This window comes from Trichechus manatus, unplaced genomic scaffold (genome assembly GCF_000243295.1).
Source record: "Trichechus manatus latirostris isolate Lorelei unplaced genomic scaffold, TriManLat1.0 scaffold00018, whole genome shotgun sequence".
NCBI lineage: Eukaryota > Metazoa > Chordata > Mammalia > Sirenia > Trichechidae > Trichechus > Trichechus manatus.
In genome coordinates, this window is record NW_004443954.1 from 11,124,931 (window position 1) to 11,140,881 (window position 15,951).

The 15,951-nt window shown below is 38.4% G+C and overlaps 1 protein-coding gene across 1 annotated transcript in view; it reads left to right on the forward strand.

The window, feature by feature from the left end:
* Window positions 1-3,380: 3,380 nt before the first annotated feature.
* Window positions 3,381-15,951, forward strand: part of VCPIP1 (valosin containing protein interacting protein 1) — a 39,506-nt gene continuing 26,935 nt past the window's right edge. The window contains exons 1-2 of the mRNA XM_004372547.2: window positions 3,381-6,329; window positions 14,957-15,043. Of these exons, the coding sequence (XP_004372604.1) occupies window positions 3,614-6,329; window positions 14,957-15,043 (2,803 nt within the window). The 5' untranslated portion in view covers window positions 3,381-3,613. The remainder of the gene's footprint in view (window positions 6,330-14,956; window positions 15,044-15,951) is intronic.

The window sequence follows — 15,951 nt, forward strand, 5'->3', positions numbered from 1 at the left end:
GATGTATCTTAGATGGCCACTTGCAAGCTTTTAAGACCCCAGACGCTACTCACCGAAGTAGGATGTAGAACATTTTCTTTATGAACTATGTTATGCCAATTGACCTAGACATCCCCCAAGACTACGGTCCCCAGCCCTCATCCCCAGCAACTTGTTCCTTCAAAGTGTTTGGATGTGTGTAGGAAACTTCTATGACTTTGCCTTGGTCAAGTTTCCCTTATTGTGCGTTGTCTTTCCCTTCACCAAAGTTTACACTTGTCTACTATCTAGTTAGTGATTTGCCCTCCCTACTCTTGTAACCATCAAGCAATGTTTTTTCTGTGTGTAAACGTTTTCTTGAGTTTTTACAATAGTGGTCTCATCCAATATTTGTCCTTTTGTGATCGACTTATTTCACTCAGCATAATGCCTCCACATTCATCTATGTTGTGAGATGTTTCACGGGTTCATCACTGTTCTTTATCATTGCACAGTATTCCATTGCATGTATGTACCATATTTGTTTATCCATTCATCCGTCGATAGGCACTTAGGTTGTTTCCATCTTGTTGCTATTGTGAGTAGTGCTGCAGAAAATGTAACTTAAGGACATATCCCTGTACCTTATTCCCCAATCAGACTCTTGACACTAAGCTCTTCTGCTCCCTAGAAATTCTGGGGTCATCATTGTGGCTCTCTAGAAAGATTCATAGTGTCATTATCATATAAAAGGCTCTGAGATCTACAGTGGAAAAAGTAGAAAACTAACTTGGCTTACTTATAATTTCCTAAACTTATTTGAATACAGAACACCCCACCTCACCCCACCACCATAATACCTACTAATATCTATAGAATTTATGGGACACGCTCTGGCAAATGCTAGTCTTTCTGAACATTAATATCTGAATCGGAAGATGTTGGGTGAGAGGTGTCCTTCCTAAGGCTGTACTGTCCACTTATTGCTATTTTACCAATTCTCAATTTGAGGCATTCTCTGATGGTTATGATTTGCTGACACCTAGTGCTGATGCTTTGATTTAGGATACATACATAATTTCCCACAATAAACCACTGCCCACTTGTAATTCCTGTTTGCAGACTGCCTTGGATTTGAATTCCATACATCATCATTATGATACACTCACATCTTAGACTATGGAAGGATTTATGCAAATGAGCCACAGGGCTAAAAAAAGTATGCTGGCTTTGCTGGCTTGTACTTTTGCTTTTCTCTCACCTCTTAAAATTCGTCTTATGCAACTCCAAATATGGAAAATGTGTCAGGTATTTCTTGTTCTTGTGTCATGCTCATGGAAGGAACTGAATTAGACTGTGTTTAGGAGGCAGCTGAACAGGTACAGAGAGAAGGATTAGGCCCTTCTCTAAAAACTCAAAATTGTTGATTTAGCCTAGAAAATACTGGATTGAAGATACAAGTGTTTCATTTTAGTAAAGTCCTGAACTTTATTTTCTTTCATCCCAAAAGTACCCTTCAGGTTCTAAAGGAAGAGAAAGAAAAAAGGAGAAAGAGGTAAAAGTAACTCAACGGCAGTGACAAGTATTCTCTCACTGCAACAATATTGGTTATTTGGTTCCAGCCATTTAAAATGAATGTTAATTTGAACTGTAAAATGTTAGGCTTAAGAGCATTGAGTTTCTCATCTACTACTATATTAAATGTCTGTGTATTTTTACTTTAATAATGTCAATGCAGCTATGCCTGTTTGTACAAAAAACCAGTTGCTGTCAATTCTGACTCATGGTGACCCCACATGTGTCAGAGTAGAACTGTGCTCCATAGGGTTTTCAATGGCTGATTTTTCAGAAGATTGCCAGGCCTTTCTTCCAAGGTGACTCTGGATGGACTTAGCCTCCAACTTTTCGTTTAGCATCTAAGCTTAAGTGTTTCCACCACCCAGTGCCTCCTTTTTGTGCAAATATATTGTATTAATAACTTCCAGGCCTTTTTCTGCTAGTTTGAGATAATCAGATCTCGTATTTTAATAAAAATTCTGACACCAAGAAATCCTGGAAAGCCAATTTTAATTGCGTCTTACTTGGTAACTGCACAAAGCAGTCTTATTTACTTTAAGATAAAATTAGTTTTGTGTATTTGAAATATGAATTAAATAGTATCTAATCACTTAATCTCTCCTACCTTCAGTTCCCACAACTGTAAATGGGATCAACAATATTTGGTTAAAGTACTAAAGGACTGGGGTGAGGATGAGATTATCTGTGTAAACATATTATGTAAACTATAAAGCAATAGAACAAAAAGTTAGTTTTCCTGCCTACGGCCCTGTCTGTAAAATGGGTACATATCTAGGTCTGAATGTCTATTCAGTGACTTACCGGCTGTGTGAACTTAAACAAATTATTTCCTTTCTATACGTGTTTCCTAATAGAATTATGATGAAGATCAAATAATATCTTGTATGTAAACGCTTGACACTATGCCAGACATATATTAACTCAGCATGTGAGAACTGTTATTATTATTCTCTGAATAGAGGATTGTAAGAAGAAAATAGAGTCATATCTAGTTAAAAGGCTTTGTATATGCATATAAAACTCTGTACAACCCAAGGTATTATTTGTACTGTAAATGGCAAAGACGAGAAACCAAATGGCGCCTCAGCGACCCCCACTAGAGAGGAAAAAAAGGCAGAAAACGGGAGTAGCTGCTCAGGCGCCTCAGTGGCTTGGAAGACCGGTAGGAATGAGGATGGCGAGGTAGGGCAGAAAAGACTCTAAGAGACACCCAGAGAATCAATTCAGTATTTTCTCTCTTCTTCTCATATAACTTCCAGCCTAGACTACTAGACTATTTCATTCAACTTCCCAGCCCATCATATCCCTCGACATTTATTTACCGTACCTTCTTCACTGAGAACCTTTCCTCTCCCCTCCCCTTATAGGAGTTGTGAACTTCACATGCCCTGCTTCGGACACCCAGTCCCTTTAACTCGGTTTTTACCAAGCTTCCTTTACTTTCCCCTCTGCCCAAAGGTGATGTGCGACTGGACGCACTGCAAGGCATCCTAGGAAATGTGGTCTCTCACGCTGTCTTACTTGAGCCCCAGAGTGGGGAAGACGCCAAAAAAGATGAAGTTAAAACTACAACTTCCGGCAGGCAACGCGAGTCACCGTCGGCCTTTCTGCCCCCTTTCCTTTGGCCTGCCTCTTCCTCCTCTCTGCCGGCGCTGTGCCGATTGGCCTCACGGTATTTGTAGTTCTTTTTTGCGTCCAGGCTCCTAGCATTTAATAGCCAGCAGAGGGGGAGGAAGACTCTAATTCCCAGAGGGCAGTCCGGAAGCTGCGCCTGCGCACTTTGAGTGAGGGCGTGTATGTCTGTGTGTCTGAGGGAGAGAGAGCGAGAGTGAGTGAGTGTGAGTGCGGGGTGGGGTGGTGGCCGTTACGTTCGGGGCAACGGCTACGGCAGTGGAGAAGTAAGAAGGGAAACAACGTCCGGCGCTTCCGCCTTCGCTTAGGAGGAGGAGGAGCTGGTGGGGAAAGGAAAGTGATTCGCCCTGGGCCTGGACTAGACCGAGTCGGGCTGGTGGGGGTCTGTGCTATGAGCCTTTGAGGGTCGCTTGGGACGCGGAGCTAGACCCAAGAGCCAAGAGCTATGTCCAAGCCGCCGCCGCCGCCTCCACTGCCGCCGCCACCTCCTCCTCCGGAGGCTCCGCAGACTCCGTCGCCTCTGGCGGCGGCGGCGGCGGCGGCTGCTCCGGGGGGGCTTTCGAAGCGGAGAGACCGGAGAATCCTCTCCGGGAGCTGCCCGGATCCAAAGTGCCAGGCGCGTCTGTTCTTCCCGGCCTCCGGTTCAGTCAGCATCGAGTGCACCGAGTGCGGACAGCGGCACGAGCAGCAGCAGCTGCTGGGGGTGGAAGAGGTGACTGACCCGGACGTAGTGCTACACAACCTGCTGCGGAACGCGCTGCTCGGGGTGACAGGGGCGCCCAAGAAGAACACGGAACTGGTAAAGGTGATGGGCCTTTCCAACTATCACTGCAAATTGCTGTCGCCCATATTAGCTCGCTATGGAATGGACAAACAGACAGGCCGGGCTAAGCTTCTCCGGGACATGAACCAGGGTGAACTGTTCGATTGCGCTTTACTGGGTGACCGCGCCTTCCTTATCGAGCCAGAGCATGTTAACACGGTGGGCTACGGCAAAGACCGCTCTGGAAGCCTCCTATATTTGCACGACACTCTTGAGGACATCAAACGGGCCAATAAAAGTCAGGAATGCCTCATTCCAGTGCATGTGGACGGGGATGGACACTGCCTGGTGCATGCCGTGTCCCGGGCTCTAGTAGGCAGGGAGCTCTTCTGGCATGCCTTGAGAGAGAATCTTAAACAGCACTTTCAGCAGCACCTGGCCCAATATCAAGCCCTGTTCCATGACTTCATTGATGCCGCTGAGTGGGAGGACATTATCAATGAGTGTGACCCTCTGTTTGTACCACCCGAGGGCGTTCCCTTGGGGCTGAGGAACATCCACATCTTTGGTCTTGCCAACGTGTTACATCGTCCTATTATTCTGTTAGATTCTCTCAGTGGCATGAGAAGCTCTGGTGATTATTCAGCCACCTTTCTGCCTGGGCTCATCCCTGCAGAGAAGTGCACTGGGAGAGATGGGCATTTGAACAAACCAATCTGCATTGCATGGAGTAGCTCTGGTAGAAACCATTATATCCCCTTGGTAGGCATAAAAGGGGCTGCTTTACCCAAACTGCCTATGAATTTGCTTCCTAAAGCATGGGGTGTGCCTCAGGACCTTATTAAAAAGTACATCAAACTTGAGGATGATGGTGGTTGTGTTATTGGAGGTGACAGAAGTTTGCAGGATAAATACCTACTTAGGCTTGTGGCTGCTATGGAAGAAGTCTTTATGGACAAACATGGTATCCATCCTAGTTTAGTTGCTGATGTCCATCAGTATTTCTACAGGAGGACTGGCGTGATAGGAGTTCAGCCTGAAGAAGTCACAGCAGCTGCTAAAAAAGCAGTAATGGATAATCGTCTTCACAAATGTTTGCTCTGTGGTGCCCTTTCTGAACTTCATGTTCCTCCAGACTGGTTGGCTCCAGGAGGGAAATTGTATAACCTGGCAAAAAGTACTCATGGACAGCTGAGGCCGGACAAAAATTATAGCTTTCCTTTGAACAATTTGGTTTGCTCATATGATTCAGTGAAAGATGTTTTGGTACCAGACTACGGATTGAGTAACCTAACGGCTTGTAATTGGTGCCATGGCACATCTGTGCGAAGGGTCAGAGGAGATGGGTCTATTGTGTATTTGGATGGGGACAGAACTAATTCTAGGTCCACTGGTGGCAAATGTGGTTGTGGATTCAAACACTTTTGGGATGGTAAAGAGTATGACAATCTGCCAGAAGCTTTTCCTATTACTTTGGAATGGGGTGGAAGAGTGGTCAGAGAAACAGTGTATTGGTTCCAGTATGAAAGTGATTCCTCTTTGAATAGTAATGTTTATGACGTTGCAATGAAACTTGTTACCAAGCACTTTCCTGGTGAATTTGGGAGTGAAATCCTAGTTCAGAAAGTTGTCCATACTATATTGCATCAGACTGCCAAAAAGAATCCTGATGATTATACTCCTGTAAATATAGATGGTGCTCACGCCCAAAGAGTTGGAGATGTACAAGGACAAGAGTCAGAGTCTCAGCTCCCCACTAAAATTATTCTTACTGGACAGAAAACAAAAACTTTGCACAAAGAGGAGCTGAATATGAGTAAAACTGAAAGAACTATTCAACAGAATATTACGGAACAGGCTTCTGTAATGCAGAAACGGAAAACAGAGAAGTTAAAACAAGAACAGAAAGGACAGCCCAGAGCTGTTTCTCCCAGTGCCATTCGTGATGGTCCATCGTCTGCACCTGCTACACCTACCAAGGCTCCCTATTCACCAACAACTTCTAAGGAGAAGAAAATCCGAATAACAACTAATGATGGACGACAGTCCATGGTTACTCTAAAATCTTCAACAACCTATTTTGAACTTCAGGAAAGTATAGCCAGAGAATTCAACATTCCTCCATATTTACAGTGTATTCGGTATGGTTTTCCTCCTAAAGAGTTAATGCCTCCTCAGGCAGGAATGGAAAAGGAGCCAGTTCCTTTACAGCATGGTGACAGAATTACAATAGAGATTCTAAAAAGTAAAGTGGAAGGTGGCCAGTCTGCTGCAGCACACTCAGCCCACACTGTCAGACAAGAAGAGATTGCTGTTACTAGCAAACTTTCATCTAAGGAATTTAAGGAGCAAGCTGACAAAGAAATGTACTCCTTGTGTCTTTTAGCAACATTAATGGGTAAGATCAATTTATTTTAGATAGTATATAACTTAATCGTGAATGTAACACACTGAGTTTTTCTGTTGTCTTTGGGAAAAATCTGTGGTCATTGTACAAAAACTATTTGATTATGCATTTTAGGAGAAAATTATTTTACTTAGTTTTTTGATAGTTAACGGGTAGATGTTAATGTGGTTCTCTTTTGAGTACATATTAGGAAAACAACTACAAACTGCAAGTAACTGTCGCCAGATTATTTAAATGTATCTTATTCTTGCTTTTGTTTTTTTAAAGACTGTAATTTATCCATTTAAAATCTTTTCATTTTTTTCCCCCTAGGCTCAATAAGCATTGAGCCTGCCCACCTTGCCTCTTTTCATTTATTTTTAAATTTCATTTCCTGCATGTCAGGTGATTTCAGGACTTCCTGTTTGATGAATTGCAGTTTTTGGTTTTTATATTCTCACTGCACCCCCACCTAATATTCTCTCCTTTCCGTTTCCCGTTCTCCCTCCCCGGTTCATCACATTTTTCTTTTCTAGGGTTTGTGTTTAACTAATTGCATTGCTGAGGCAATCTTTATCATTGTTTGTAATGAACTAGTAGAGCAGCTGAGAAACATAAGTAATGGGTTTGTTTAAGAAGTATTAGTAATTCAGCAAAGTTAAACGAAAATATCAAGCAAATATGTAATTTAAAGCTTTAGCTGATTTGTGATGGTGCACTTTTTACCGTTTTTGTTTGCTTAATCTTTGTGGCTTCATCACTGTTAATATGCTTTACTAAGGCTTAAAGTATGAATTAAAATTTAAATAGATGTTGGAAGGGCCTTATTTTTGCTGAGATTAGAAAAGCTTTCAACTAGAAAAGTGATCTAGGTTTTGTTTCTGTTTTCTAAGGGTACTAAATACCAGTGAGTTGAGCCACGACCTACTGAAGGGAAGGTTATTTATTCCTGGCTTATTAAGTTTGGGGACCTAGTAGTTACATAATAAGAGATCTAAAAACCATGTATGAATTTATACTTGGTATTGTTGATTTTAGTTTGGCAGACATATTAATTGAATTAGAAGATACATCAGGAACTGAGTTAGAGACTACGTATTTCTATCAGAGTTTTTGGAAACTGATTTTAGGGGAAATGTTTACTAGAGACTGCATGGAATAGAGGAAAGATTGTGTGATCTTTGGAGTCAGACAGACTTGGAATTTGACTCTTGACTCCACTACTCATTAACTTAGTGATTTTAGGCAAGCTGCTTAACTCCCCAGTACTTCAATTGCCTCCTCTACACAAAATACCTCTTGTAAAGAGTACATCAGGGCAACAGTAAAGTACTTCAAGAACTCTGAAAATTAAATAACATCAGCACAGAATGGATGAAATTAGATATATACAGAAGGCATGTTAAAAGACTATCAGTCTCCCGGGTCAAAAACAGGAAAAAGAAGGTCTTCCACAATAGAAGATGAACTCTTGAGGATGTGGCTCATATCTGTCATTGTTTGCTCAGCACCTAGTACAGTGCCTAGCAGGTAGTAGGCACTTTGAAATGTTTTTCGACTGAATTAAATAGATGACACTAACATAACTAAAGAAAGGCTTTGTCAACAGAAATGGAATGGATGGTCAGCATTGAACGCAGAAAAAAAGAGTCTGAAAAGCAGAATTTGGCAGTGTTTATATACACTGCTGTACAAAGGAAAAGGATATTTTAGTTGGGTTCATGAAAATTCTAGCAGCTAGAATTTTCTAGATAGGTACTCTGTTGAGGGACAGGAATATTTGATCAGGCCTCACCATGACCGGGATGAATGATCACTATCCCTTTACCTGATTCCATATTTATCAAGCATCTATTTTGATCACTCATTTAGCTTTCTGATAATGAGTATGAGTTGAGAGTACATATGAGAATTCTGTTCACTGGAGAGGCTGTGTTCTCCATCATAGATTACCATGACAAATATTTCATAATGAAAATTATTAAAATATTATTCTGGTTTATAATTAGTCACTTTTTGGTTTGGTTTGGAGTGTCTGAACCTGAATATCTGAGAACTAAACTCTGGACTGCAGTGAATTCTCAAAGATAGTATCTTCCTCTTATGGTCCTTCTTCACACCTCCCCGCCCCCAACATTTATGTTGCTGCTCCAACAAATCCACACATTTCTTTAAATCTACTTCCACTGCTAAGTGAGTGTAACAGAGTGTCTTGCTGATTTTATATTAGTAACACTGGAGAGACTTTTTCCTTTAAGGTAAAGTACTAGCACAGTGCCTGCCCTGTATTATTAGATCCTTTATAAATATTAGTTTTCTCCCTCTAATTGAATTATGTAGAAGATATTCATTATAAAAAGTGATGTGTTTGTAAAAGTCTCAGTTTGGGGATAGTTATATACACATAAGCATATATAAAGAGTGCTGGGAAACTACTGATATTTAGATTGGAGAGGGCTGGAAAATGACGGGGCTTGTTTAGAAAATTGCAAATTTCAAAGTGCAGAAATTACTTTGTGAATTACTAAATGTAAGCTGCTGCTATGATAGTTTTAAAACATAATTCATCAAGCTTTATGCTGTTTGAATAGCTGGCTCCTTCACATCCTTGATGTTTAGGCTTAAATACTACTTTCTTGAGAGGATGTCTCCTGACCACCCTACCTGAGGGCTTGGGAGACCTTTGTTGACCACTGTTAAGTCTCATCATCGTGCCTTGTTCATTTTCCCTCATAACACCTGTCAGAAGTTTTAATTCTCGTATTTGTTGCTTTTCACATTATGTTATAAGCTTTACAAAAGCAGAGAACATGCCTATTTTATTCGGTGATGTGCACCTTTTCACCTACTACAAGGCCTGGCAGTGCTTGTTGGTACCAAAGAAATACTTGTTGAATGAATGAATGCAGATTATTTCAGCAAAATGAATGTCTGCTATAAGCTAGAGACCATGCTGGGGATACAAACATGAATGAGTGCTTGCCCTCCGTAGACTTAACTGTCAGATCTCAACTGAGGAAGTCCATTACTTTTATAGCTTTCATCAGATCTCCAGCTTTCTTTTCTGTATCCAAAAAAGATTACAAAACTCCAAAATATCACCAATATAGCATTTTGAAAAACTTCTCATATTTGATTAAAATATTTAAATGTGAGAATTGACTGTGAGGTAGCCAAGGACATGTGTTTTTCCTTCCTTTTTTTTCTAAGTAGAATATTTATTGAATGAATTTATATCTATTATTTATATCAGCAAAACAATAAATGCATCAGTCTTTTGTCAGTATTTATCATTCATACAACTAGTCATTTTGAATCTTATGATGGTAGTTAAAAAAAAGGTTCTACCTATAATATTTCACATTGTTTTAATCTGCTTTATCCAAACCAGTAGAGATTATTGAACTGAATAATTGTCTTCTTTACTATTTCTGTAATACTTGAGTGATTAACTTCTCTGGCAGTGCAAAATAAGTTAGTAAAGCTTCTCATAGTCCAGTTTTTTATGGGTTTTCTTTTATGGTAGGTATGATAGATGATGCATCATCCATCATAAATACTAGGCTGATTTCCTTGTATTCCATTAACTTTCTAGTCCTCCTTCCCATCCCTCCCCCCAAGAGATAAAGACAGAGTTAGATGAAAATCATAATTTGTTGGTTTGGAGTTACTTAACTATTTCTGATACTATTTACCTTGCCTTTACTACAAAGATTACCAGGTTTTCAGGAATTCAGAAACTTGTTTGATTTTGATATACCTTCTCTCTTCCTGAAAGAACTGTATGACTATTTAAAATAAAAATTTAAAGTACAAAATATTTTGTAATTTTGTAATACTGCTTGATATTGTAAATGCCTTAGGATTTTCCAGAATCACAGTTGAGACTCAAACAGTTTTTTTTTGGGTGACATTGGGTCTCAATACGATTATTGCATCTTGAGATTTTCCTGTCTTAATATTTTTTCAACTACAAAATAATATTAAAAACTCAAAGAATTCAAGTATGTATGATATAAAATGTGACAGCCCTCCTTCCCATTAAAAATTGGGTTGTATCCTTTCAGACTGTATGTTTGTGTGTACACATTTACACACAGTTGTGCTTGTGTGCATGCATGTGTATGATAAATATATCCTTTAATGATGATCATGACACTGAAAGCTGCATGAGCTGGATATACTTAAGAGACTGAGTATCAGGAGAGAAACAGGTATGTCTTAGAAAAGGCTTTGACAATAGATAGGGTAGATACATATTTAGATGGGAGAATCTACAGGAAGAGTAGAGACATAGCAATAATTCTTTCAGTGAATACCTTTGAGATTCTAGTAGGAGCAGTCCTGTATGTCTAGTTTAAATCTAATTTGGTCAGTTTATTTTATGGTGGCAGATAGTTGGGTTCAGAGCTAGTTTTAGATATTTCTTTTGAGGTTTTAAAAATATATTTTGTATAAATGTTAAATTTTAAAATTTACTCACTTGATTCATAAATTTCAAATAGTAACTTCAAATTGCATTTTTAAATATCTAAAATTAGGAAATTGGAATGATGAACTTTTAAACTTGCTTTTAGCCCCATGATTTTATTATTTTAGAAAAACTTAGAGAAATAACGATATTTTAAAAAGCTATATTTTAATCTACTTTTTAAAAACTTAAAAATTTACTTAAAAATAATGTATTTTTTAAATAGAAAAAGAAATCAGATAAAATAAAAATAAAAATCATCCTTAACACCATTGCCATAGATAGCCACTGTTTAGGTGGGACAGCTGAAGGCTGTGAGGAGGAAGGATTTGAGGAAGACAGATGCGAACGGAAGTTATGTATGGCAGTGGTATAGATTATTTTCTGTATTTGCATATGCACACAAATCAATTGTAAGGATTTTACTGTTGCATTATGAAGAAACAGTTGAATTATAAAGTAAAATTAATTGGATACTAATAGGAAAATAGAAATTAACATAATATTTGCTAGATGCTTTACCAAACTGTTGTTGTCTAAGAGTTTGCTTTCTACTGAAATGACAGAAAAATAATTCTTTCTCTTTGTGCTATGATTTTGTTTTATTAGATTCTTTTAAAAATTTATTTCATTTGTTGTGTTGAGAAGATATACAGCAGAACATACACCAATTCAACAATTTCTACATGTTGTTTTATGAGATTCTTAAATAGAAAACGGATAGTACCACTAGTTGTATTTTGTGGGTATAGCATTGAAGAACAGTTATCATTGTGCTGCTTCAATTAATTTTTTTCTGGACTGCTTTTAGGCATTATGTAAAAGGAAGAAACGGTCATTTATAATATTCATTCATTTATATTCATTCAGCCAATGCTAAGAGTGCTACTCTCTGTCAAGCACTGTGCCACACCCTGGGAATAGAAAGCCAAATAGGCCAACTGACCTTTTCCTGAAACTGAAAAGCTTCTAGTCTAGAAGGGAAGATACAAAAGTAAACTAAACTAACCTGCAGTGTGATAAGGGCTGTAGTATTCACATGCAGAGAAACATCAAGGAAGGGTACCTACCTAACCACCAGTCTGAAGGATTCTGGAGGAAGTGACACATAAGTTGAGTTTTGAAGAATATATGGAGCCCCGGTGGCACAGTGGTTAAGAGCTCAGCTGCTGACTAAGAGATGGGCAGTTTGAATCTACCAGCAGCTCCTTGGAAACCCTGTGGGGCAGTTCTGCTCTGTCCTATAGGGGCTCTATGAGTTGGAGTCAACTTGATGGCAACAGGTTTATTGGCCTTTGAGGAACAGTTGCAGTTTGGTGGTTGATGTTGCATTGTAAAAACCAAAGTAAGAAAAAAAAAAGAAGTGATGAAAACAAAAATAAAATTAAAACAAAATCAAAAACCAAAAAATCAAGACAGGGTTTGATGAGAAATGTGAGATAGGAGAGTCAAAGACGGACCATGAAATGCAGCTTGGATTTTACCTTATGGTTTTGGGGAACCATTAAAGGTTTAACTCTGAAGGCTGTATGGAGAAAGGATTTGGGGAGGACGAGACTAAAGGGAAAATCGGTCATGAGATGATGGCAGTAATCCAGACAGGAGACAAGGCCTGAAGCTGTAGTAGGAGGGATGGAAAGAAATATATTGGAGAGCTGTATGAGACTGGTGGGGAACTGATCTCTAGTCCTTTTCCACATTTGTATTACCAACAAACATCACTTCAGTGGAAGTATTTGTATGCCAAAGGAAATAATTCACTTTTTTCTTTTTACTTCAACCGGTTGTTGATGCCATGAATTTCTATAAGAAAAGACTATGAAGAGTTCCATTAAATTTATTGTAAGACAATTTGACCTCTAATAGAGGTTTAATATCAGTGGAAAGGGCATAAGCTTTGGAATGATGTACGAGATTCAAATCCTGACTCTGCTGTTTATAAACTGTGTAATCTTGGGAGAGTTACTTAAGCTCTCTTAGCTTGTTTCCTTGACTGTAAAATAGGGCTTTGTTGTGATAAGAAAATGAAATGTATGTAAGGTACCTGCTCAGAACTGGGTAGCTAACAGAGGTGACCCAAAAAGCCAACTGCCATTGAGTTGATTCTGACTCATAGTGACCCTATAAGACAGAGTAGAACTGCCCTATAGGGTTTCCAAGGAGTGCCTGGTGATTTGAACTGCCCACCTTTTGGTTAGCAGCCGAAGCTCTTAACCACTGTGCCACCGGGGTTTCCTCCAGGGCTTATTACATGTTGTTTATCCTTCCCTTACAGCAATAGAGCATGTATGCTCAATGGGACCATTAGCACTCTGAAGGGGGTGAAAATGGGTTCTTGGGAGAGGAAGGATGAAAAAAAGTAAGTGTAAAGCTCAGATATACATACAGTACAAAAATAGATATGCAATGTATCTGTTATATTCAAATCGGGTTGGTTGTGGTTGTTAGGAAAATACCTAAAAAGTCTGCTTAGGGGATGATAATGAAAACAAGGTTGAGAACACTGCAGTAAAGTTAAGAAGTGATCTGTCTCCTTAAATAAGGAATACTATACTCAGGTATGTAAAGTACTAAGAAAAGACTTTTTCTTATGAATATTCAGGTGATCAATTCTGAGGCATTTACCATTCTTTTGGCACCTATTCAGATTCTTACCATAAAAAATTAAGTGCTACTATATCATCTTTTGAGATGTCTTGCAAATAAATATCATAGAATATTTTATAAAATAATAAGTGTATTAGGTAGTATTGACGGTAACTAAATGATAGGGCATAAGCATAGAAATAATTTATCCAAATGAAGTTTAATGATAAGGTCAGGAATCAGAGCTTCTACCTGAAGTTATTAATATTTCTCTATTTGGGGGTTCTTATTAATAGTCAAAAGAGCCCTGTGGCACAGTGGCTGAGAGCTCTGCTGATAACTGGAAGGTTGGCAGTTCGAACCCACCAGCTGCTCCGTGGGAGAAGGATGTGGCAGTCTCCTTCTGTAAAGATTACAGCCTTGGAAACCCAATGGGGCAGTTCTACTCTGTCCCAAAGGGTCGCTATGAGTCGGAATCGACTCAACGGCAGAAGGTTTTTATTAATATTCAAAATACAAAATTAAACTTCTGTGGGTCCACCTTTAAATATAGCCATATTTTAGTAGTACTACATCATCAATCAATCAAGTATTATTTATAAGTAAATGTTCTGGTTAAATGAAACCTTTAAGTACCAAGGCTTTTTAAATTTGTATACTTTAAACTGGTATACTGAGTGAGCATAACTTTAGCCAGCTGCCGTACAAATTTATATTCCTGTTTATATAGGAAGGAGTTAGAGCTCTGAGAGGTTGTAAATATATAGTGATTGATTAGCATCATCAGTCACCACCATTCAAAGCTTAGATCGAACAGTATAATCTTCTAGTCGGAAAGACAAAGGTTAGCCTTAACTCAAAAATTTCCTGATTATAAAAGTTAAACAATCAGATTAGAAAATAAATGAAAGTATAAAGAAGCAAATAAAAATTACCATAGTCTACAAACCAAAAATAATTTTATTTCTTTCATTCTTTATTGACTTGAACAGTGATTATCATTCTTTTCATTTGTACTTCTTCCTGAAATACGCACTGTCAAAGGATGTTTTTGAAAAAATGTTTTTGTAAAATGGTGGTTTGCTTGTAGGTTATTTTGAATCTATTCAACAAGTCATTTTCCCCTCTAAATTTCTATTTAAAAAATCAACTTTTGAATGATAACAAAATACATTAATTATTTATCTTTTATCTGTTTGCTTTTCTTCCTGGCCCCTTGTGTCTGTTTCTACTTAGTTTTAACGTAAGTATGAACATAGAGAATATACAATTTTATATTCTACTTTTGAAAAATAAATATCTTTCTATAACCTTTTCTGTTGTTTGGGCATTTTGAATTAGTTCCTACATTTAGAAATTGGGAGAATCACATTAAAAACCTGAATTTCTGGCTTTTCATGAAAAGCCATATGGTCTTGAAGCCTTGGGCCTGCATTCTTCCATGACAGTTGGCAGTGGCTGCCACCTTTGGATGGGCCATGTGTTTTACAGTGCAATCTCTGTTCTAGACTAATCCATATTAAAGCAACCCCGGGTTGAACTCTTGTTTGTTGCTAATACTGTATCTATTTTTATCTTACAGGAGAAGATGTATGGTCTTATGCAAAGGGACTTCCTCACATGTTCCAACAGGGTGGCGTGTTCTACAATATTATGAAGAAAACCATGGGTACAGTTAATTTCTGATGTTATTCTTAGATAATGTCTCTACTCAAGCTATTATAAGGTTAAGAAAGTTCACACCTGATAGTATTCTTCTAAAAATATTTGCAAACTTAATTTTAGGTAGATATTCTTTTTTTCGCAGTCTGCCTAATTAAAATGGATTATTATCCTGACATGGCCAGCTATATTTTCTGCTGTAATACTACTTAAAAATACCCTGTCAACAGCAATAACATATGATGTTGAGCATCTTTTTATGTGCTTATTTCCTATCTGTATTTTTGTTATTGTTGTTGTTGCCCATTTTTTAATTAGGTTGATTATTTTTTTATTATTGAGTTTTGGGCACATGTCCTTTATAAGATAGGTGTTTTGCAAATACAGTGAAACCTGTGAGAACCAGAACTCGATGGGACTGCCTTCTTTTTCCAGGTCTTCCAGGTTTTCTGCCTTTGACAGGGTGCAGTCTTACACTTTTCTGTCGCTCGTTTTAGTGGAAAGTACAGTAAAACCTGCGAAAGCCAGAACTTTGTAAGGCGGAAACCTGTCAGAGAAGGAAAATGCAAATATTTTTCTTCTCTAACAAGTTTCAGCCTTACACAGGTTATGGCTTTCGCAGGTTTTACTCTATTTTCTCCCAGTCTGTTAACTTGTCTTTTCATTCTCTCAACAGTATCTTTTGAAAATCAGAAGTTCTTGATTTTGATAAAGTCCACCTTAACAATTTTTCCTTTTATGGTTCCTGCTAGTTGTGTCCTATCTAAGAAATCTTTCCCTACTCCAAGGTCACAGACTTTGCCCTATGTTTTCTTCTAGGAGTTTTATAGTTTTAGGTTTTACATTTAGATCTATGATCCATTTTGAATTAATTTTTTATATATTGTAAGGTGTGGGTCAAGGTTCCTTTTTTTT